Below are 25,491 nucleotides of genomic sequence, written 5' to 3' on the forward strand. Positions count from 1 at the left end.
CAGAGTCAGCCCATCCATTGTTTCCCTAGGCATTAGGCATGCATACCATATTTTTCTTCAATAAATATCATTTGGAATGGGTAACAAAAGTGATTTCATAGCAAAGCTCCTATGTTAAAGGTCATCAAGCCACAGTCATGACCAGACTCCAAAAACATCTCAACAATACTGTATTTTGTCAAATGAGAGAGGAACCACATAAATTCGTCTGATGAAAGAGAAGAAGAGCTTATAGCCAACTGGTAGCCTGGTCTGCTTACCTCCTACCTAGGGCTTCTTTAACCATGAGCTTTTGCAAGAAGTAACCATGGTGGGCAGGGCTCTTCACGCCAGGTTGTTGGTGCATGGTAGATCACATACCAGCTGTTCCTGACAGCACACAACGGGAAGGAGTGATGGTGCAATCCCAGGTGCACATATTAGGTCCTGACTAAGAGCTTCAAAGGGCTGTAGCTTCTTTCCAACATGGATGCTGTCCATGATAGCATTGACCACACTGGTAAGAGACGGAGGTTGGGGAATGCCAAGTGTTTGTTACCTGCAGGCTCAAGAGAGTCAAGAGGGACTTTGGGGAACCAGAGCATGACTGAGAGCCTCAAGGGGTTTCCATGTGCCTCTCGGCAGTGGTGTAGTGCAAGAGACCACAATGTGGGCACAGTGTGTGGCATTCAGATATGCAAATGCACATTTATGCACCTCAAGATGATTGGTTTTCCCTTTGTAATGTCATTTTTGTGTTCCTTTCACACACCTCAGTCTTTTATTCAGAAAACCTAGTATCTACTGATTTTTTTTTAATCAATTTCAAGTAATGGGGCAAAGATTGACTGTTGAGTCTGTACTCTTCACCATGCTAATGCTTTCATTTGTAGTATATTTAATCATTTAAATGGTCTTTGCTAACTGCTCTTTCTGTTTCAAAAGCCAGCTGATGGAGCCAGTCTGCAGCCTGTCCCAAAACAGAAATTATGTATTATGACGTTTTCCCAGAATCTTTTTTTTAGAGAGGTTTGCATTGGTGTAGGTGTGGAATATGCCAGAGCGATGATAACCACTGCTACAACATATGTCCATTGAAGGTCTTAAAATTACCAGCTGTACTGAATAATTTGTCAGTATATATCAGGTTCTGTTACATAACAAGTATGTGACTATTTTACATTATCTTAATCTTATAAATAAATTTTATTATTCTTCATTTTGTCTGAGTAAATTGATGATTATAAACCTTTTCCTAAGAAAAATTTTCTTCCAGGTACATAATAGGAGTTTTACAAAAGGGATGTATTGTATATTTTGATAAATGATTTTTTGTTTTTCTGTATGTAAGTGAAGAAAAATGAAGTTATTTTACCTGTATTTGTCATGTCAAGGATACATCTGTTAAAAAATGTAGTCATTTGAGAGAAACACAAACTGTTTCAGTAGGCTTTTAGTGTTGTGCCTGTGATGAGTTAATACACAGACACTTCTAAGTAGAGATGATGGATTTTAGTCATCCAGGTGCTTGATTTCTATGTTGATAACATAATGACTGGAAAGCCTAATTTGCTCCATGATGATTGTGATCATAAAATTATAGGCCATGCTCGATGTTTTGGTCACTGTTACATTTTGAAGATATATATAATTTCATAGCTATAACCGTTCCAGTTCCACAGAGGAATGTCTCTAAAATATTTTTCTTTTTATTATTAAAACATAAGGGAAATTCACAGGAGTAGTGCAATCCTTCTCCACTGCTTGCCAACACTACAGGCATCTCCAGAAATTGCTCGAAAGTATTTTAAAAGGGATATGTGATCTTAAGTAATTCCTCCATGCTGGCTGTCATCTATATTTGGCATTCAGCCAGGAAGTGTAAATACCTATTCCTTCGCCCTGTAACAAAAAACAAAATTGCTGTTAAAATGGAAACGCAAAGAAGATAAGTTCCAGACAATTTGTCCCTCTGAAGTAGAAAGCAGAGATCCAGGTGCCTGAATGGATGGAATATTCTGGAGGAGACCTAAAGAATCTGAGGTTCCATCTCCTTTTCCTTGAAAATCAGTGCACTGAGAGCTCAGGATGGACAGATGTCCTGGGTTTAGTTGCCTTGCTTCTCTTCTTGCACAACAACTGGAGCATGATGATAGATTTGAAGAATCTAACTGCTCATCTCTGTGATCTGTACATATTCCTGTTGTAATTTTCCAAAGAAGCTTGTGAAGTTTCACGAAGTGTCAAAAAAAGATCTTCAGACTGACACACAAGCTGTTGTGCTTCAGGTGTCCTCTACATGACATAGGCATGCATGCTTTTCAGTGTACAATTTGTCAGAACGTGTTACAGCAATGTAACGTCTTTTTATAAGGCAGATAAAAATATTTTGGTATATTTCCTTAAAAAAAAGCAGTCAGAGACAAACTCCTGATATACTAAGTCCTACAAAGTTCAGAGAGGCTGAAAGCAAGGTCTTATGAAAGGAATTATTGATCAGTATTGGCACCAGATGGCAGTACCAGTATTCCTCCTGTACCTCTAGCTTTTCATCATTTGTTATCTTTTGTGGCATCTGTTTCTCCCTTCTCTTAGGAGAAAATACTTCTGTGGCTTCTTCAGTTTATGCAAGAACAAGGGATTTCACTGGATGAAGTTGACCAGGATGGAAATACTGCTGTTCATATAGCTGCTCAACATGGCTATCTAGGATGCATACAGGTAGAGTAATAGCTACATCAGAAACCTAATTTAAATCAAATTTGAATAATAACAACTATTAAAACATTTACAGGAGGTCTTACAAGTAGGAATAATTATTGATACCCTAAAATATGCTGCAAGAAAGAACTTTTAAACAAGTAGGACTCAGACTAAAGTACCAGAAAGTTCTACTTTCTGGATTCTATTCTGTTGGATGCTATTGTATTGATGCTATTATAAATCTAAAGTAATCACGCTCCAAGAAGAAAGCATGATTATACAGTATATAGTATATACACAAAAATACCTAATATGTTTTTATGTTAAAAAAGAGAGGCCAGTGTAGATAATCCTGCTCTTCTTACTGTTATATTTTCTTTGTTTCTTTTTCCATTGAAGAGCTGTAGCTCTTCATCTTTTCCTTATGGAAGTCTAACAGTTGCAGTTTGTTTTGCATTGAAGGACTTACACCTTTAGCAAACCATCCCTTCCAGACTTCTAATCTTTAAATCTATCTATGCTAAACGAAATAGTGTGATGGTGATTTCTTAACCAGCTCTCAGTGAATCAGGTTGGCCACTGAGTGGCCAACATACAGTTCTGTTGTACAGAGCTGCTATAAAGGATAGTTTGGCCTGCTGAGAAGGCTTACACAGCTATAGTGCTTTTGAGAGTCAGATCTAAATAAACCAGTTTAGATACCTCTGTACAGTACCAGTGGTCAGTGTAGACATAACAAAAAAGCTCTGTGGTTGAACTTGATGGCTAGGTGCAAGTATCTAGACTATACCTGGAGTTGAAGAACACAGATATACCCTTTGTTCATCAGAGTCGCTAGAACCATTAGTCACGGGAGTACATTCTAGTATTTGGGATTTGTGATAACTTTGAGTGAAAGCTGTTTGGAAAAGAAATAAAAGTAAAATTATTTCAGATGATTGCAGAAAGGTGTTTCACGAACGAATAAGTCATTGGGAAAGAACAGCTAAAAGAGTAGATGAAGCCAAGAAATAGAAATCAATAGAAATAGAAATCAAGGTGATCAAGTCAACATGGGGAAGAAAACGTCTAAGGAGGAAGAGTATTTCTCAGAGTCTAAGCCCTCAGCTTATACCAATAAACATGTTAGTCCTGTTACCACAGGTGAACTGACCCACAGCACCTCTTAGACCACTGCAAACACAGAGGATTTATAATAGTTCAACCCTAAAAGAAATACACCTAGTTAATTCTTGTTAGCTAACCTCTCAGGGAGCTAAAAATATTTGTGTACACTATAACATTGAAGCTACAGATGCATAGCTGCTTATTATTATTATAGCAGTTTATTTATATATCTGGGCTCAGAGAAGTCCTAACTACATACAAGCCAGTTTGAGAACCTGACACAATTTAAAAAAAAAGAGAGAGGGAGAAAACAAGGTAGCAATTGAGCTGAATGAATAGACTTGGGAAAAAAAACCAGTCAAGTAAATTTAGAGGACATGACCACCTCTGCATTTTCTTATTGATGGAACATGTTTTTTCTTTTAAAGGTGTCAGGAGTGGACCCTATACAGACTCTTATAAGAATCTAATAAATAAGTCATAACACCCATGCAAAATTTAGTGTTTTTGTTATTGTATTCTAGACAATTGCTATGATTGGTTGGAAAAAAAGTTGATAGAATAGATGTTTATGATTTACTAATGGGAAGCTGTTGTTGTAGATCTGGGCTTACTGTTGTTAACCTCAACAGTTCCTCATCAAGATGTACAATGTACTTAGGGGAGAAATGGAAGTAAGTTATTTTGAACAGAGTGGTGACATCTGCAGGCTGTTTTCATGGATAAAGCTGAACAAGAAAGAGAATTGCCCTGCTTCCTCTATGAAAAATGAACCTTAATAAATGGCTTAGAATTTTTAAAACTATTTTATTTTAGATAAATATGAAAATCAAATAGTGATTTCTGTTGATGTGAAGCCACAACGAATAAATCATGAAAATATCTAATGACAACAAAAATAAACAATTTTAGTATATATCACTTTATTAACACCTCACAGGGCTAAGTGCAGTTCATGTTTTGCTGTGCTGTGAAATCAAATAAGCCCCCTGCCCAGTGAGATAACAGTCTGGTTTTAAACAGGGTGCAATGTATGATTTGGTAAAAAGAAAGAAGCGATAAAGAAAGCAGAGGGAGTATGAGTACCAGTACAGAAAATGGAGTGTAACAGGGAGTCAGTCATTCCCTTGCTCTTGCAACATGCCTATCACTTTCCAGACTATATGATTGCCTTTTGCAGGTTCATAACTCCTTATTATTGGTAAGTTAACCCCAAATTTTTGACATAAAATGCAGTGCAAGACTGTTCATAAGTTTCTTTTATTTATAGGTTTAGCAAATAAGATAGCCTACCATTCCTCTTTTCTGTCAGCAGATGTAAAGGTCTCTGTGCCTGTTATTCTGCATCAACAAGGCCACTCTAAACCCTAGTTGGCTTACCAGCTCTGCCTGAATAAATCAGCCAAGAGCTCAGCCACCCACTTCCTCTGCATCTGATGATGCTGTAGTTTTTAGACACTTTATGGTTTTGTTCAGCACTTTTTCCAGACTGCTGTATGCAGTGTGTATCTGAACACTGCTGCAGGCACTTAGGTCTTACTGTAGGCATGAATAGTGTATAGCACTGATTATCACAAACAAACGACAAAGAGTGAAGGTTGGGTTTCAGTTCTTGCTTCAGTTATTGGATGTCTTGAAGTCAGCCTGACATAACTTCTTTTGACTTTACAATGCTCTGGATTCAAGTTCCAGGGGTAACTGAGAGACCATACTCACAACCTGGACAGTTCTCCAGCAACAAGCTAGGGTTCTCAGCTATTATAGTGAGTAGCACATCAGTATCCATCAGAATAAGAGGGATTGTTTTTTCTAAAGACTAGGAGCTGACAACTATTTCAGTATCTTAAAAAGATAATAGAGGGTAACCAAGCAACTATAAAATGAGACTTTTTTCAGCATTAAAAAAGAAAAAAAAAAAGATTGAAATTGTCATCAAACAGATTTCTTTCTGCAAAAAGAAATTTGTGCCTGCTTAACCTGAAGGATTTTTTTGGAAAGTATCTACTGTAGCTTTCAGATACATATATTACATGTCTAAAGGCCATTGAAACTGCAGCAATGAGTGTAGTATAATTCGTCTGAACCACAGAATACTATTCTGTTACCCTTGCCCCTGAATAATAGATTTTAGTAGTATGTATTTTGAGTTCAAAGTGCATACAGACTTGTCAAAGTGATTGGTTTTTCAAATTTTTCAAACATTTTATTCAGGAGTGGTTTGCACCCAGAAGTTCTTGTTGTTGATGAGAAATCACAGCAGAGATTTATGTTTACAGATGTCAATGTTTTCGTTTGTGTTTTTACAGACATTGGTTGAATACGGAGCAAATGTCACCATGCAAAACCATGTAGGAGAGAAACCTTCACAAAGTGCTGAGCGACACGGGCACACCATGTGTTCCCGCTACTTAGTGGTCGTGGAGACATGTATGTCATTGGCCTCTCAGGTTGTGAAGCTAACTAAGCAACTAAAGGAGTAAGTGTTTAATTCCTAACAGAGGGTTCATTCTTAAAACAATACTGTTGTCTTCAGTTTGTGTGTCCATTTTCTGCTTCTCGTATGTGATCTTTTCAAATCATGTTTCTCCCTTATTTCAACACACTTTCTTGCCCCTTCACCTTTAGCAGCTAGTTTTTCAGGCAGTTTGCTGTGAGCATAGACGAAGGGAGTGGGAGTGAAAAAAGGTAAGCATGAGATACATATATCTATATGTAAGCAGTACTGTCCCTTTTCCATTGAGTTAACATCTTTGCTGATCATAATTTCATTTCACACAGCATGATTTTCTATATAGCAGGTGTCTCTTCACAGTTACAGTGTTGATTTTTGATGTTGTGAGGAAAAATGAAAATAGTAGTTGCAGGGTGTTTTTTCGACTTGGAAGATAACTAAGCCTACAGCGACCACACAGGATATATCTGTGTTCTGCTGTTTCTTCACAGAAACTGGCATGAATATTTTAGTATGTTTTTTACAAGTGCTCTGTAAAGAACCTATTATACTGAAACATTAATTTATGCAATTGCTTGCTTTTATTATAGGTGCAGTAACTGTGATTTAGCGTGTAAATAGCCTCAAGACTCTTAGAAAACACCAGCACTGATCTAGCTTAGTTCCAACTTAGATACATGGCCAAGAGCTTCTCACCTACAACAAGCCATGAAAATGCTGGTTGAAAATAACGTTTAATGGGACCATATCATATTATGCAAACAGCATGTGGACAATAGTACTAGGTGTAATCTACAAGGTTTTATTAGCATGTGATCTGCAGAGTAGGCCTCTGCGAGAAGAGGCTAGGGGCTGCCTGGCAGCAGATATGGATGGTTTCAGCCAGCTCCACAACAAATCAACTGGAGGACATGGCAGAGTCTATCAGCCAAGTTGATGGTGCCTCAGTGGAAACATTTTAATAAGGGCAGAAGATGACAGAGAGAGAGGAGGAGAGAACAAAAGAGGGACAAAAAGAGGGAACAGCAAGGTCAGAGGAGAGCAGGTGCTCCCCAGTGGAGCAGGCACACCCCCAAAGGGACTGTGACCCATGGAGCACGCACGCTGGAGCAGGTACACTCCTGAAGGGACTGGAGCCCATGCATAAGCTTATGCCATATCAGTTACAGAATCACAGAATCACAGAATCATCTAGGTTGGAAGAGACCTCCAAGATCACCTAGTTCAGCCTCTGACCTAACGCTACCAAGTCCTCCACTAAACCATATCACTAAGCTCTACATCTAAACATCTTTTAGTCCTCCAGGGATGGCAACTCAACCACCTCCCTGGGCAGCCCATTCCAATGCCTAACAACCCTTTCAGTAAAGAAGTTCTTCCTAACATCCAACCTAAACCTCCCCTGGTGCAACTTTAGCCCATGTAGAGGACCCACACCAGAGCAAAGGAAAGAGTGAGAAGGAAGAAGCAGCAGAAAGAAACTGATACTCATTGACCCTGACCTGTGTCAATAATTACATCACTGAAGAGGCTGGTATAACCTGCAACAATAGCAAGGGGATAGGAGAGCTGCCTGGAGGGAAGCCTGGCAATGAGGCAGGAGAGGGACTTGGAGTGTAGATGAACCTGGGAGTGAAGTTGAACCTTGAAAGGGAGAGGATAGGAGTTTTAAATGTTTGTCTTTTTTGTTTGTTTGTTTATTTGTTTCCCAATACCTGAATCAATAATTAAAAATACATGCTGATTGGCAATAAATTTCCAAAGTCCAGTCTGTCTGAGCTGTGATGGTAACTGGTAAGTGATCTCCCTGGGTTTCTCTCAACCCATGAACTTTTTCACTTTTGTTCTTCCTATTTTCTACCCTTGTCCTACTGAGGAGGTGAGGGGGAAGGGAATGAGGGACTGGGTGTGTGGGTGCTTAGCTGCCAGCCAGAGCCAACCCACCACTGTGATACAGTTTTTATTAGAATAATAAAATATAAAACAAACTAGATAAAAGTATTTTATTATAATCGACTCTCTGTTTTATACTGTTTTTAGAGAAAGAGTGTGTAGTAGTAGTACTTTGTCTTTGCAGAATAACTTACTGCACTTGAAGTATGCTTTTTATGTTTATGCCTCAAAGCTTTTATGCTATAAAGGCATTTCTCTTCAAGAAATCATCAGTCTCTTTTACATTTATACTCTTGTAAATACAAACAGTGAATTCAGGATTATCATAATTTTCATAATTTTACTTTCTGGCACTGTGTTCACTAGGCTTTTTGAAATAACAGGTGTTTTGTTGTTTGTTCATTTGCTAAGGAACACTAAAATATACCGATCAAGTGATATAAAGAAGAAGAAAAAAATGTATTTCCTGAATAGCCTGCATCAACCCTTGACTCATCTCAATATCTAATGATTTGTTTTCCCCATAACTCAGTAGGAAAACAAACAACAAGCACAGGAAGTAGAAATGGCAACCATGGATTCTCCATGCTTCAGTCTCTTCAGTGCTCACTCAGTACTTGATACATGTTACCTCTCATGTGGAAAAGAAACCTCTTATGTCAGATAGCAGGCTATTTACCCCCATAGAAACAGTGTGGTTCTGACTTTCCTGACAAAAGCATTATCATTTTTCCAAGCATCCCCTCTGTCCTCTCACAGTCTTCATGCACAGGAAGTCATTTAAATGATTATCTGACTCCTGATGTGTTCCTTTGCTTGTCTCAGCTGGAGTTAAATCTGCTTCCCTTCAGCAGCATATTTTTTCAGGCTTCTTATTTATATCCAGTAAGTGCCACAGCAGCTTTTTCTTCCTCTTCTACAAAGAGACATGAATCTCCTGTGCTACCCTGCTACAGTTTACTGAGGCAGTGAAACACTGTATTTTCTGCCTGAAAGAATAGTTACTGCATGGCTATTTGGTCTGCATTCTTCAAGCTGTGAGTAAGCTCCTAAAAAAGCACTGCACCATATTTAGAGGCCTGTTCTCAGGAGTCAGGGTAGATGATGGAAGAAGACTTTTACCATCGGTAGAGGCTGCTTAAAAATCCAAGTACAGCATGAAGCATGTGGCTGGGGCAGCTTCTCCAGGTTCTCAAGGAACCTTGTCTGTAACATAGCAAAGGAATTCAGTGGTTGCAACAACTCTGGAGAAAGCAAAAGCATCAGATTAAAGTCCAGTTTGTAGTCTAAGTCACTTTAAACTTCTTTTACGTGGGAAAGGGTCCCACTTGGTCAGCTGTGCTGGCTTTGCTATATTTTCTCCACCTACTTCCGCTGGTGTTAATTGTTTTAGATACAGCTGGATCATGATGGATCACTTGAACGGAAGGGTAGTAAGTATCAACACACCAAGCGCTTATCTGCTGCTCTGCAACTTTCTCTCAGCTGCTGTAAACATGAGCTGATCATGAAAGCTGCTTTTATTCTGGGCTTCTTATCAACCAGAGCCTCTCTCTGCTATGTGCTCAACCACAGGAAGACTGGAATGGTTGACATTGTGCAAGAACAGCAGCACAGAAACTGTTGTAGACTGGCACCTAGCAAGACCCGTCTTCAAAAGTCTGAATCCAAAGAATAAACCTTCTTTCATTCTCTTCTGAGCTGTTCCAGTCATCAAGACAACACAGAGTAGTTCTAGAGAGAAATTATCCCAATCCATCACAAGCCTTGGAGCCATTCCTGAAAAGAAGGCAGAAAAGAAAACAATAATATCACAGTGTGCCAGAGTTTTCACATCTTGCAGCTCTTTGATCCAAAGCAGTTCAGATTAAAGATACAAACATAAGAAGATTACAAAACCTTCTGAGTTGGATCGAAGTCTCCATTCAGAAAGAAAAGCCTTGATATTTGAAAGAAGGAAATAAGTTGTAACTAGAAATTGTCCATCAACCCGTCACAAGGGGATTAACTGAGATTGCCGCCAAAGAGCGAAGCAACCAAGAAGTCCATTCCATAGCTAAAAAAGGAAAGCAGCCCACAAAAATAATAATAACAATAATAAATAACAATAATAAACAAACAAATAAATAAATAAATAAAATGCTGTTACTGGATTGAAAATAAAATCTTTTATCTGCATCTTTTGTTAACTGTAGAGGTTTGGTCAAACCAGTAGGATTTTCTGAATGAGAATACCCAATGTAGTCACAAAAGTTTTTCACAGAGCCTATCAAAATAGTGGTTTCATTTTGCTTTCCGAATTTCTGCCTTACAATCTTACTTATTCTCTCTCTGATTTCATGTGTCTACGAAAATGTTAGGTGCCAAAGTAGAAAATTTCTGTCTGCACAAGTGTATGGTTTCCATCACTGATGACGTTAGCTGTAATGACTTGTATTGTCTGGCCTGAAGAGACCAGGTCAGAACCAATGACATAAAATTAATGCTTGCCTAGGCTTCTTTTACAATGCTGTTAGATGACAGACCTGGATTCCTGAGGGGTCGCTCCATCCTATGCTTGTGGACCTGGATTTACAAATCAAATAATGAATCAGACACTTACTAATAACTTATTGATACACTATCAAGCCAAAATCTCTTGCAAAGCAAAGGTCAAAGCAGACCATGAGGCAAAAAAAGGTGAGAAATGGTCGAATGTTCTCTGTTGACAATACTTTTCTGTGTTCTGTAGACAAAAGCCATGCTTTTCCTGAAACTTCATAGGGATAGTTGTAAAAATGACTGACAAAAGATTATTGTAGTGGTGGTAAAGTAAGGTGTGTACAAGTTGCTGGGAGATTTTTTTGTGGTAATATGTGTTGTATAGAAATATAATAACAGACAATATAAACTTCAAAATGGTTGTCTTTTTCTGTTTTTGTTTGTTTTCTTTGGTTGTTGTTTTTGTTTGTTTGTTAGTTTTTTTAACTTAGTTAAGATGTTTTGGTTTTGCTATATAGGGTTGTCCTTGTTTGTTTTATTTGAAACAAAACAAAGGAGTAAGGCAACAAACCATGGAAACTTCACTAGAGCCTAATTCCTTAGCCTGTTCCCTGTTTAGTTACTGAATACCCTTGATTTCGTTTGGAGGTAGATGTGGTCCACAGTTATTTAGGTATCCTAAAGTAAATAGAGCCTCTTACTGTGAGAAACTAAGTTGCGTTTTTGCAGTAGAGAACTAATTTTCTGTATTCCAAGGTAATTGTGTAGTCATAACAAGGAGAAATGCTAAGTAAATAAGTGGACAGTAGAAGGCCTCACTGTTCCAAAATGAGGTGGAAGCTTGAGAAAAACAGGATGAGCAGTGTGAGAACAGTAAAACAAAGATCACAAGTTCTCAAAACATAAGAAAGGGGGAAAAAAAGGGAAAAGGGAGAAATTAAAGGTTAAAAAAAAAAAAAAAAAGAAAAATTATACATATATGGTATAGAGGAGCATCAAGTAGCTTGTGAACCTGTAGTACTCAGCCAATGAGGAAATAGGGGAGGTGATCAGGTGTCAGGTAATAGGGAATAAAAGGTTATGATTTGTTTACTAAAATGCACTCTTAATTGACAGGATGCCTGCCATTGCAATCGTGCATAAAATAGCTTCACAGAAGATCCTGTCTGAGGAAAATTATTTGAGATTTTTCTCACATTACCTATAATGTTACAGTGGTCTTGTCTCCTGAATCAGCCTGTTTTTAATACTTAGCAATATTGCTGTTCCAAGGAGCTGAGATCCCTTATTTTCAATGTTATCATAGATATATGTGTATGTTATATATCCTTAGGGATACTGCTGAAAAGATGTGTGGGTTTCTGTACTGTGAGGTAATTATTTACTAGTTGAACTGTGAAAATGGAGGAAACTATAATTCTTTTAGCAAAATAAAATTTTTAAATGCAATGAGGATTTTAACTCTGCAGAAGAGCTGTGAGACATTTCCATTAAAGCTAAAGGCTTAAGACATTAATTACATTATTTAGATATTCAGAAAATAGAAGTTGAAAAAATATAAAGGACAAGTAAACAGCTAAACTGCATCACAATCAAATCTCAAATCAAAATTTCCCTATCTGTCAAAAGAGAGTGTCTCTGCAAAGAGTTGCAAGGTAAGCCAGTGTCGACAGATGGTAGGAGTGATTTTAAAATAGTGTAAGGAAATATGTAGGCAAGAGGAAGGAAATTAAAGGAAGCCAAGATCTACCTAAGGCATGATTGTGCTGTAAAATGTAATGGCAAGGCAGTATGTCAAGATCCCATCTTTATTTCTCTATTACATTTCAGATCCACGTTGATATGTTACAAGTAAAACATTTAATTTTGTCAGCCCTGCAAGTACAAGCCCCTAGTCTGAAAAGTCATCTGGATTCTTTCTGGCTTTGACATTGCCAGTTATAAAGACTGCATTTGGAACATGGTTAGCTCTTCTGCTGTTGGTATGTGAGCTAGGAAAGAATCCAGCTCAGTGTTGGAGAACTGCGTTAGTTCTGCAGGTCTAATAAGAATAAAAGTAGTGAAAACATATTACTTCTCCAGCAAGAGAAGTATGGCTTGGAAGAAAAAGATAAGAAGTCACTTTCACATGTTCATTTTTTTCTGATCAGGACCAGGGAATAAAACCGAATGTGCTGATTATATTCCAGGTGAAAGACAATGTATATACACTAATGAAAAGCTGGAAGTCTCTTCTTTTCCAGTAGTTTCCCGATAATTCTGTTTGTGCAGAGTTTAGAGGCACTGAATCCTACATATGTCACTAAACAAGATCGAATATTATCTGTTTTGATAACAAGCTAAAAAGCTGTTTTGATGTTAGAACGGAGGGTCAAAATTAGATTGGGGCAGGGACAGGGATAAGAACTTTTGTAGGAAAATCCTTCATTTTGGTTGAACTTCTTGAAGATTTGCAAATTACTTATTAAACTAAGTCCTATGGAAAAGTTAGCAAGACAACAGAGAATGTTCTTACAGTTCTGTGGTAAATGGAGTTTCCAGTATGGATGTCACTTTCATACCACTGGTAATTTATATCTACTACTCTAATTTTTTTAACATTGGACTCTAAAATTATTTACAGAGTAATGTAGATCACAACACCACACTGAAAGTAATAGACTGCAGGATGTACAGCAGTACTGAATATAATGTGGGTGCAGAGCACAGGTAGGACTTTCAGCAAGGTTGGGTAGTAAGTAGATATGCTTTTATTGTACTCCCTTGGAATACATAGCTCCATCCTGCAGCTGAGGAAACTTGGACTTGCCCTTCCCAGTAGTCAAAGATTCCTCCCTGAGTTCATTTGCAGGGAGAAAAGGAGAGAGCGGTTGTCTGAGCCATTGTTTGCACAGCAAAAGCCATCCACCAAACATGGCAAGTGACTTCTTACTCTGTCCTTTTCCTCTTCCTTTCCACAAACAAGCAAGAACCAAGTGGCCCTAATTTTGCTCTGACATATCTTTGTTTCTGGAATATTACTTTCTGTGAGTGACTCAAATCCAGTGAACTGCTGCTTATGATCCCACTTTTGTCCTTATATGAAGTAAAATAAATAATCTTTGATAAAGGAGCATCTTTATGTTGGTATTGTACAGTGATCACAAAATGCCCTCAGGATTTCAGAGACAATTTGTAGAAGTACGGACTCTGCATATGTCATTATTTAAAATCTCCGTCTTTATTTACTATCTAAATTATAAGTTAACAAAGTTTCTCTGTGGAATACAAAGTTGAACAAATAGTATCATTTATCCTGTAGCTTACTAATGCTGACAGTTCTAAAATTCAAGGTAAACAGTCTTACATTTTCTTGCAGGCAGACAGTAGAACGTGTGACATTACAGAACCAACTCCAGCAGCTTTTAGAAGCCCAGCGGTCAGAGGGCAAGTCACTGCCCATGTCCTCAAGGTAATGTGACTGCAATTCTACTGTAGCATGGATTTACAGTTTCATGGTGTAATGCTTATCAGGAAAAGCTGTGACCTGTCAAATAGTAGATGTGTTTTGTCAAAGCAAATGTATTTCTTTTACCTTATGGGCTTGAAGCTGAGCTTTTAGAACTTGACAGTGTATAATACTGTATAAATGTTTGACATTTTGAATATGGTATTAATAGTCCCAGTTTCCCACCAGAGTAAAAATCAGATTTATAGTGGAATAGAATATATTTTGTATTAGATGAATTGCAGTGAATCCCAGAAACCCCTAGGAAAGTTGTAAAGTTTGACCTTATGTTGGTCCACCAAACATTACTGCCAGCTGTGATTCATAAAGCCAGTTACCAACAAAACCTGCTTTCAGGTTAATAAGACTCCTTACACTCATTAAATCTTTTGCCTGCAGTAGCTTGTATAAAAAGTCAAAACTCCAGAAATTTTATGTATTGTTTATACTCTGTCAGTGCAAGTCCCAGAAATAGACACAAAATGAGCAGCCTTAAAGAAGAGGAAAGGAATCCTTCCAGTAGAGGCCCATGTCTGGAGCCTAGAGTCTCCTGACATTTCTCTCTGACTTTTGCCATAGATTTCCAATATGGTGCATGGTAATCAGGTAAGCACACAACTTCCCTCCAATAGCAATCTCAAGATGACATTGAAATAAATTAAGTAACTCAGGTGCAAATAGAGCATAGTGTATCATGACCTTCTAATTCAGTTTCCTCTCTGGAAGATACATGCAGTGTTTCACAAAGTTTTTAGGGAATTAAATATATGTTAAAATAGAAAGCCAGCATAAAATCTTCTTCCACTGGCATCGGTGGCCTGAACTTTGGGACATCATGTGTAGGAGCAGTGACTGCTTTCTGTTCTGTTTTTACAGAATCTCATGCACTGTTCTGAACAAGTGCACCACGTCCATGAAGTTCATGTCAGTGTTTCAGACAAGTGCAAACAGTTATAGCAGTAGATAAAGACATTGGGATTGGTGATGCATTTCTTTCAAAGAATTTTGGCTAGGAAAGGGCTGAAAAATCTGAACTCCTTCTGAAGTAGAAAACCACACTGGAAAGAGTTGTTCTGTCCTTTTTTTTTTTTTTTTAATAGACCCATGGTCTTTGTATTCCATGTCTGCCAGCTCAGCAGGGGCAGTGGGACCAAACGCTGTCTTCCAGCTCATTTGGTTTCTGTGATTTTTGCTGACTGGACTTTCCAAGTGGTCTTTCATCTGTGTACTTGTGAGCACCAGGACCATTTCACTTTCAGTGTCAGATAAGATCAGGTGAGAGCAGACCTCTCATCATTCATTATTGCTGTAAAAGAGTAGGTTTCAACATCATTTTAGTTAAATACACAAGCCTGAAAATGATAAACTATTATTTTAAATTTGATTTCATAGTTGGCTACTACTTTTTCTTCCAGCTATAAATCCCTTGTGGATTTTATCATCTTCCAAGCAGCCAGAAGCTGATCTAAGAGAATCTAACCATCTTGATAGGATTTTCTATTTTAGACATATGCATATTCTTCAGTGACTGTTTTGGTTTGCCTGTCTTCTGGCAGGGAGAAGAACTCAAAATGGATTGAAGATGAAATGGATAGTATATACACGTGGATTTTGTACACTGCTTATGAATTCAGCAGGGTAGAAGTCGCCTGCAAAAAAGAAATAAGATTTATAGAGTCACTGCCTTACACCAACCTCAATTTTGTCACTTTACCATTGCTTAGAGAAAAAGTGGCTTAAAATAAGAACTTGGATTATCAAGAGCTCTGACATATGTCATGGGGAAAGAAATGGCCTCTGTAATTTATGTTCTTTGCAAATCAGACTTAAGATAACTGTTTCATCACTATATAATATTTGGAGTTTTAAATTTAATTTATCAATCTAATTGTTCTGAAATAAATTAATGTCACTGTTCACATGCTTTTCAGTATTTCATATCTGAGAAGGTTTTGAGTGTGAATGGATCTGATTTTTTATGATGTCTTACATAGCTATTACTAGTACCAGATGAAGTTTAGATTTATGAAATCATAGCTATGCAGAGGGCTGATACCTTATCAGTATTTAGAATAACCTACTTTTGTATTATGATATGACTTGCCCAGTAGGCATTTGTCCTTGTGGCTTTTTTTCACCTTCTAAACCATGTCAGCTCCCACAAAGAGTAGTTTCTCAAACGTTTTCCTGAGAAACTCATCTTTGGCATTGAAATGATGATCCTAAGTTTTTGTTTTAAGGAGTTTTCTTTGTAAAAGAAAGTAAAGAGGCTCAAATCCTAATTAGGAATGGAAGCAGAGTTGCATCCTTCTCTTTGTGTTCTTCACTGTAGCATCATAGTAATGAATTCCACGTGAGTAGCAAAAAAGAGGATAAGTAACAATAATCTGAGACAGACTTGTAAACTGGAAATGGCAGTTTTGCATTTTATATGTGCATTAATTTGGCCGTGGTATTTCTTCCTCTTTTTTTTCTTTAAGCTCGCCATCATCCCCTGCCTCTGGCAAACCCCAGTGGAAACCATCTGAAGCAGATGAATTGTCTCCACCAAAAAGTAAATTGAACACCCAAGAAGGGATTCAGATTCTTGGCAGCTTGGGAACTTCTAGTCGCACTCGAGCCAAGATAAAAGATGAGGACTCAGATAAAATCTTGCGCCAGTTGTTGGGAAAGGAAATCTCTGAAAATGTCTGTATGCAGGAAAAGCTGACTTTGGAATTTCAGGATGCTCATGCATCCTCCAAGAACGTGAAGAAGATTTTGCCAGAGAAAAGGGAGCTGAAGTTAGCCAGACTGAGGCAGCTTATGCAGAGGTCTCTCAGTGAGTCTGACACAGACTCAGCTAATTCTGAGGACCATAAGAACACCGCTGTGAAAAGAACTGACAAACCAAGGCCTCAGCCCATAGTGGAAAGTGTTGAGAGCACAGAGAGTTTGCACCTGATGATTAAGAAACACACTTCAGCAGCAGGGCGCCGCTTCCCTTTTGGTACCAGAGCTTCTAAGTCAGTGGATGGCCACAGCCCTTCCCCTACTTCAGAGAGTAGTGATCCAGATAACGAAGCCCAGTATCAGTCTGGTACTGTACCTCAGAGCCAGTTTTGTGGAGACAGCTCTCCGTCCAGCACAGACAGTGCCACTGCTCAAAAGGTTGCCACAAGCCCTAAGAGTGCTCTCAAGTCTCCATCTTCAAAGCGCAGAACCTCCCAAAATTTGAAACTCAGAGTAACTTTCGAGGAGCCTGTGGTGCAGGTGGAGCTAGCAGAGTCAGAACTAAATGAGGAAAAGGACAAAGATCGGGGCAAAGCACTTTTGCGGGCTCCACCCAGCACTGGGGAACCAGCAGGAGACCAGCTAAAAAGGCCTTTTGGAACCTTTCGATCCATAATGGAGACGCTCAGTGGTAACCAAAATAACAACAACAACTGCCAAACAGCAAACCTGATCAAAACCTCATCGACGCTGCCTTTTACGTCATTAGGAAGGAAGACAGCAGACAGCAAGGGAAATCCAGCAGCTCTCACAAAAGGAAGAAACAAGCCAGTGAGTGCACTGAAAGGAGGAAGGGCCCTTTTTTTTTTTTTCTCTTTTCTTTTAAAGTAATGAATGTTTGACATCTGCTTCTTCCTATTTTTCTATAGCAAAAGGATGTACACAAGTAATTTATTTGAGCAAAAGAAAGCCAGTCCACTGTTTTAATCTTTGAAGGCTTTCTCGAGGAATGGTAGGCATTGCTAGTCCATCCTTTTAGTGCATGTGTTCTGTGTTGAAAGCTCTCCACAGAGACATGACTCATCTGGAAATGATGTTTAATGTTTCTCTTGAGTGACAAGTCATAAAAAGAGAATTTCATACTTGAATCCATGGTATTTTCTGAGGAGTAAATACCTGAAGGGCTAGTCCCTTTTTGTCCTGTAGGCATGACTGACGAGGCCAACAGGATAAAAGTAAGTGTCAAAATATAAAGAGTAAAAATAGCAGAAGGGGTTCTCCATGCTTCTGTGGCATCTACTGCCATCCCTTAAGTATCTAAGTTGCCAGTACCCACCCTCTTCTCAGAGCACACGGTCTTCTGTTTGCAGAGTGTATGTTTGATCTGTAGCAAAATGTACTGAGTCCAGATCATCCCCTCTCTGTGAAGAACAGAGCTCCCTTTTGGCGATCACAACAGAAAAAGGAACATGTCCATCTAGAAGGCTGGCTCTCTTGTTCAAAAGAAGGGAGAAATATGCTTTGAACTAATGTGTCTTCCAAGAGAAAGACGTATTGAATGGGAGAGACAGGTAGAAAATAGTGTGAGCATGGTGTGTGTGTGGAACAGAAAGAAGTTTGGGTGTCTGGAGATATAATAAAGGATTGAGTGAAAAAGAACGGTAGATCATTTCATCTTCTGTGAAAGACAGGCTGAAAGGGGAGGGGTGGATGGAAAGACATGAGGCAAAAGAATAATTTCAAGATAAAAAAAGAGAAAGAACATAAAACAGGCTATGTGTAGGAGGAGGAACAGTGAATTATATACTGCAAAAAGTATGATGAGGTATTGGAAGAAAAACACAGGAAACTCTTAAGCACAGAGTAGGCAAAATGAGTATGGAAAAATCAGAGAACTGGGAAATAGTAAGCAGTCCATATTAATGGGTACTGCTAGAACAGTGTGATATTAGAACATGAAATGAAATTAAGAAGATCTAATGGGCCAAATTAAAGTGGAAGTTGATTTATTAAAGTTTAGTCAGAATCACAGTATGAACTGCTGATTTCAGCCTTTAAAGACACAGTGTCTAATCAAAGTGCTGATTTACCATAGAAACATTTTCATAACCCAATGGCAATTTTTTTTTTTTCAAAAGGGTGGTTCAGATTTTGTAGTGATAGAGGAAAAGACGGTCTTTCTTCAAAGATGTTCTGATAGATTGCAAGCTTATGAGTGTTTTTTATAGTTCCCGAACAAATTTAAGGATTTAGATGAGGTAATTCTAACAGTATTGTCGCTTGCACTGTAACATGCATGTTATCTGTGAAAAGATCATGTTTGCATGTCGTTATGACATGCATGTTTGCATGATGTTATGAACATCAGAACACAGAAGGTATACATTTTGATACCAGCCCAAAGGGCCACAGCTTGTATCTTGAAGAGGTAATAGATTCAGATCTTTTACTAACTTAAAAAGAAATCTGTTAAAATGTTACCATGGCTATTTTGATAGTGTTTCATGTTATGCATGTGATAAGCTCAGTGCATGTTTTTAACTGATTTGATGTTGTACTTCCTTAGGGGCCTTACTGCAGCCACACCAGTTTTTCCTCTAGCACATTGAATGAAGAACATCTGTGTAACTATGCTTGGTATGTGCATGGTCTGTCGCTTTGTCTTCTCAAATTGCATGTATTTGCTAACATTATTCATAACTGAAATAATAGAATTGTTTGATGCAGAAGCAGGGAAATAGATGAGTAGATGAACATCTCAATTCCTAGAAAAGCAGAAATTTATGATGGATTTTTGCTGATGTCACCATTGAACTGGCTACAGGATTTCAATTCCAAGTGAGTATAAAAAGTAGTCATAAATCCACCAGGGAGTATAGTTCACTTTGGCTGAGTATTCAGCCTCTGTTGAATGGAAGTGAAGTACCAGATGAGAATGGAAATTAAATTTCCTCTCACGAGAAGACCAGAAACACCACAGTTCATCTCTAAATGGAGAGTACAGAGAACACGAGGCAGAATACTGCACTTCAAGTCTAGTGCTCTCCTGTTTTTGCAGATTTTTCTTACTGTCCCTCAAACTTTGAAGTTAAGTTTGTTAAGATAACTTTGACTCATTTAAACTGCTTAATGAAGATGTATTCCGGAAGGACTATTCAGGCAGGTAGAGACAAGTCCCTCAAGGTCTGTAAAGACAATGTGGAAAAAAACATTTTATAAGATGTATGTTCATTGTAGAAGCAAATGCTTTGTAAAATTTACCTGTCATTGTTTTTCAACTGGTAAATTTTAAATTAATGTGATTATCTGTTTTTTTTGTTGTTGTTTGTTTTGTTTTGTTTTTGTTAAACTGAGATGTAAATCATAGAATCATTAAGGTTGGAAAAGACCTCCAAGATAATCTGGTCCAACCATCCCCCTACCACCAATGTCACCCACTAAACCATGTCCCTAAGCACCACGTCCAGCCTCTCCTTGAACACCCCCCAGGGATGGTGACTCCACCACCTCCCTGGACAACCCATCCCAATGCCTGACTGCTCTTTCTGAGAAGAAATGTCTCCTCATTTCCAACCTAAACGTACCCTGGCGCAGCTTGAGGCCATTCCCTCTTGTCCTATCACTGGTTATCTATGAGAAAAGGCTGACCCCCAGCTCCCTACACCTTCCTTTCAGATAGTTGTAGAGAACAATAAGGTTTCCCCTGAGCCTCCTCTTCTCCAGACTAAACAACCCCAGTTCCCTCAGCCGCTCCTCATAGGACTTGTGTTCCAGGCCCTTCACCAGCTTTGTAGTCCTTCTCTGGACATGCTCCAGGGCCATGGTGTCCTTCTTGTAGTGAGGGGCCCAAAACTGAACACAGTACTCGAGGTGCAGCCTCACCAGAGCAGAGTACAGGGGGACGATCACCTCCCTGGTTCTGCTGGCTACACTATTCCTGATACAAATCCTTTCATTAGGCCTGGAAATGTTTGTTATTCATACCAAAGTTACACATTTGAAGATACTTCTGGAAAAACTATACATTAGTCATCCTGCAGTTCAGGAGCCTAAATTTCTTTCAAATTACTTTTTTAAAAATGTTTAATATTTTTTTTTGTTCACTTGTTTGCTAATGCCAGGATCTTCCCATATTTAAAATATCAATTCCAGTAACGCAAAGGAAAGCCTTTTTTTCTGAAATCATTGGCAAAGTGTATGTGAAACAAAGAGCTGTAAAGTTCCAGGAAGTTTCATTCTGTCTTGAAAACAGGGAAATTCCAGTGTAGAAGGCTGCCTGTACAGCAGCGGTTTGAGGTAACATCAGCGGGCAGTCTCCAGTCAAAATGCCCAGCTGTGTGTCCAGTCCTGGAGTAATAAAACAGCTGTTAATCTCACCTTTATGTTAGAGTCATCTCATAGATTTTAGCTAGTTGCTGTAATTCGCTGTTGCCTTGTGTAAACGCTCTTGTGTGAGAAGTCCCTGGCAGGGTGGCATTTCCCCTGAGGCAGTAAAAGATGGTGTAGGTCTGGCTGCAGCTACTGGAGTCTCATGAGGACTGAGCTCCCACGTCTTGCCATCCACATGGGCAATGCTGATCCATGCACCGTGTCCTGAAGCTGCTGTCCTTTTTCATGCTCTTATGGCAGTGGAGCATGTAGAAAATCAGAGCAGGAAACAAGGAACAGAGTGCACTTAGAGCAGAGCTTGAATGGGCTGTTACTGTACCAACAGAGTAGGACAGAAGTGGGCAAATTGTGTGCCAGATTAAGTTTTATGAGAGTTACAAATTTTATGCAATATATTGTGCTTTTCACAAACCAGAACACAGATCTCCGGCCTCTCAGAATTTCTAAGCCAACCCTTGTTGTACTTTTCAGCATGTGTTGTGATTTTTGAAAGGGCACAATGGGTGCCTATCATTAGTCCACTGCATGCTGCTGTCTAGCCTGTGAAACTTAAATAATGGAAAATCATCACCATCAGGTGTGCTGTGCGTCTCTGTATGTAGTCTGAACTCTTCCATGGGTGTTCTGGGGAGGCTGTGTAATTACAATTTCAGAGCAGTTTTCAAAAAATAACCTTTCTGGAAACAGTGCAGTCTTTGGTGTTTTAAACCTGTGTAGACAGTTTCATTCAGGGGCATAGTCCCAAACCCATTTTAACTTTGGACCTTTATATAAGGGATAGTATTAGCATCTTCTGAAATCTGAAATCATTATACAAAATCTACCTGGAATCGAATGATGTTCTTTTCAGCCCATTTTCGGTGATTTTTCTTCAGCTTCTATTGCATTTTTTATTGTTTCATTAAAATACCCAGGTACATCTGGGCTGTGTAGTTTATTTTTTCAGGTTGGTTACAGCTTAATCATAGAGAACCTTATTAAATTTCGTAGGATCCTTATAAAATTTCAGACTCATTATTTTTCTGAAGGTTCTAGCATAAATTTCAGATGTGTGGGATATCCTGGGATATTTTTCCCCCTGTTGGAAGGATCGGCTCGTTTCCTGTGTATTACAATTCCAAGCAAATGCTTGTAGTTTTATCCATCTTTCATGTAGGCCAATGAACTGTTCTTTCCCACACTTTAACTCATCTGAGATCTGCAGAACATTAAAGTAAGCACTAACTCACCATATCAATACAAAGCCCTGTATTAGCTGCAGCTATCAACAGCTAAAATTGCTTCATGCATCAGGGGCAATCAGCAGAATCTACCATCAGGTTTCTGTCAGATAGTAAACTGGGTATGCCTCTAAAATAGTAAGTGGATCTAACCTAACAGATTTCCCACTGCCAGATATAGTACGGGATAAATTGCAGCTTCATCCCAAATATGTGCTCTAGAAAAAGGATGTTTATCTGTATGTCTAATAAAACAGTTTTGATTCAAACTAATACAATATAAAATCAATATAGAAATAATCTAGCTCTTGTTCCACAGAATTTACTGTTGTTCTCTTGTGAACTGTTATGATGGTATATTGGTGCCTGTTGCATGAGGGGTCGTTGGGTAGTTCTGGGGATATTTCTGTTCCTACAGGCACCAGAAGATACTAGAAATTTGGTTACTTAGTAATATTACTAGTTAGTAATATAGTAATATTAGTAATAGTAATATTAGTAATATTAGTAGTTAGTAATATAAAAGTGACCCTCTTTAAGATCACAGTGCAACTGTAGAATGACAGAATGAGGTCTTTGAAATGCCTGGCTGCCTCTAAATGTGAGGACACAGTGCCTTTCACCACTGCAAACCTGAGCTAATTCAGTAGTTAATTGATCCAAATTATCTTAGCCTTAGAAAGCATCACTTCATAAAGCTCCATATTTAACACTAAACATATTTCTGACAAGTGCAACATATGCTAAGTGCCAAGACTTTATGGCAAAAAGTTAAGTGCTCCTGTTTTACCTCCTCCACTCAGTCCTGCAGATTCTGCCTCCCCTAGCTCGGTTCTATGTCTTTTGCTCTAATGTTGGGTATGTAAGCCACAGTACGTGAGATGAATGCAGGGGACTTAAAGTAAAATGCCCCCTCCTACCCTCTTACCAGCATCTGCAAGGATAGTCCCTGAGAAGGTCAGCCACTGCTAAATCCTGAAGTAGCCACAAGGATATCTAAGCGTACTAAGAATCAGCCTTTTGGTGATGTTTGGTTCTTTGTAGTGATTGTAGACTGGAATAAATTAGAGTGAAATTCTGGTTTGCAAGAATCAGACTCACAGATTTGTAAGCCTAAGACAAAAGTTTTATACACACTCTTGCCCTTTGCTGTGGATTTTTAACCATCAGGATCTGTTGTTTGCAGCCACCAACCAGCTAGTCATGATTGTATTGTAGGAGTTTCACCATTCAGCAGTAGTAACTAAAAATGAAAGCTTTCTATGAAAGTTGCTGTGGGCTGGATGCTTAATCCAAAATCCTTCATCTTAAAGGTTACTTGACAGGAAGGGGAACCATCTGGGGATTCAGAATAAGGGCATATGAAAGGAACTGAAGAAACTTAACATTGCAAATGTTTAATGTTTAGTTTTTCTACCTTCAATTGGAAAGTAACATTTGGGTCAAATACACAATAGACAGATTTTTTTAATTAAATTTTACATAATGTGGAAATGAAGACATTATAGAGAAACGATCCTTATCTATGCATTTGGTAAAAGTCTTAACCATTACGATTAAGATATTACCTAATTACAATGTTAAATAAGGTATAGTGCCTGTCTTAGAAAGAAGTATAGTCCTTATCATTTTTTCCTATTGCATGTGCCACCATCTTCTCCTGAAGTAGACACATAAAGGAGGTCCAGTGAACCACCTTGTGAAAGTGCTTATTTCTCTCTGACGATTATTGATGGAATCTAGAAGATTCCCTTTCAGGTAGAGTCAGGAACAAGCAGGATACATGTGATAGTTGTTGTAGTTGATCTTTTTATCAGTGCAGTACTGTTTCCTAAAGGATTTAGGGCATTTGGAACAGTCTATCCATTATTACCAGAACATTTTGACAATTTATTAATTATTGCTCTATTTTTAAAAGGTTTCTCATCTTTTTATTGCTTTCCAGTTATGATTGCAGAATAGGAGCTATGGGAAAGTCAGTAACAATCTACAGTATTAAGAAGTAATGTATGTAATATCTGTGCAGAGAAATAAGTCCAAAGAAAAAGAGTAATTGAGAGTTCAAAACTTGCAAATCAGATAAAACAGTAAATAAACACAAGACAAATCCCTCTAATTGTCAGTGTTACCATGAGTAATTTTCTTCTTTTTCTCTCCAGGCATGATGACGTCAGTAAGAAAAGACAGAAATCCTACAGTCAAAAGAGTTCTGAAGAGCCAGAGCTGCAGGAATTTTTCCTCTAAACCACATCTCATGATGTCTCACTTTGTTTGAAATGCCTGAAATAAATCCTTTTGAAACACTAATACGAGACATATCCCTCACCAGCAAAACAGCAGCTGTTAGGATGCCTTAATTCGTAGCAGTTAGACCATATACAAGACTTTTTTTATGATATGTGTGTATATGTAACTTGTTTGTAAGCTGTACTGTGTAAAGGCATGGGTGAGCAAAAGTAACAATTTGAAAATTGTTATGACACAGGCAACCTCCAAAATGTTTGTTGGGCCACAGAACACGTTTTGTACTTTGTCTTTTGCATGGATATATTGTCATATAACTTTAGTTCCCTTTGTCAATGAAATATACTATCAAAGTTTCAACCAGGACTCTGCCTACTCAGCTCTTCAATGCGACTGAGGCAAAAGCATTGATTTTTTTCAAGTAAGTTTTGTCTGTTGTTATTTCTACTTTTGTAAAAAGGAAATAAAACTGTGTTAATAGGACACACTGAGTGCAAATACTTCTCATATTTAACTCTTTTAAGCTTCAAGTGTTTTGTTTCTCTTTTCCGTGTTTATTTGATAAGGACGCAATGTCCAATATCAGAATTTTGGTACAATCAGTTGAGTCAAGAATTGCTTGAATGTTCAATGGTTCTTTTCAGTTTTAAAATACATAGTTTTTTTTTTTTTTTAATGAAATTTTAAGTTATCATTTACTGTTAACTTGCCAAACACTGGCAATGTGCTCAGGTCTGTTCAAATCACCAAGTGACCTGCTAAGACCCCGACCATACTTTTTCAAAGTTGTTATTATCCTTGTACTGAATGCACTTGGAACCTTT

General features: G+C 38.3%; 1 protein-coding gene across 5 annotated transcripts in view; it reads left to right on the forward strand.

Annotated features, from left to right (window-relative positions):
- The window catches only part of SNCAIP (synuclein alpha interacting protein), a 91,814-nt gene extending 66,649 nt beyond the window's left edge, over positions 1-25,165 (forward strand). For 4 of the 5 annotated variants that reach the window (XM_083819154.1, XM_083819153.1, XM_083819155.1 and 1 more), the window contains 6 exons: positions 2,575-2,700; positions 6,096-6,265; positions 13,974-14,066; positions 16,583-17,645; positions 19,381-19,451; positions 24,583-25,165. In XM_083819154.1, the coding sequence (XP_083675280.1) occupies positions 2,575-2,700; positions 6,096-6,265; positions 13,974-14,066; positions 16,583-17,645; positions 19,381-19,451; positions 24,583-24,667 (1,608 nt within the window). In that variant the 3' untranslated portion in view covers positions 24,668-25,165. The remainder of the gene's footprint in view (positions 1-2,574; positions 2,701-6,095; positions 6,266-13,973; positions 14,067-16,582; positions 17,646-19,380; positions 19,452-24,582) is intronic. The other variant, XM_083819156.1, reaches the window with a different exon arrangement.
- Positions 25,166-25,491: the final 326 nt, after the last annotated feature.

Source organism: Anser anser, assembly GCF_964211835.1.
Source record: "Anser anser genome assembly, chromosome: Z".
In the NCBI taxonomy this organism is placed as follows: Eukaryota; Metazoa; Chordata; class Aves; order Anseriformes; family Anatidae; genus Anser; species Anser anser.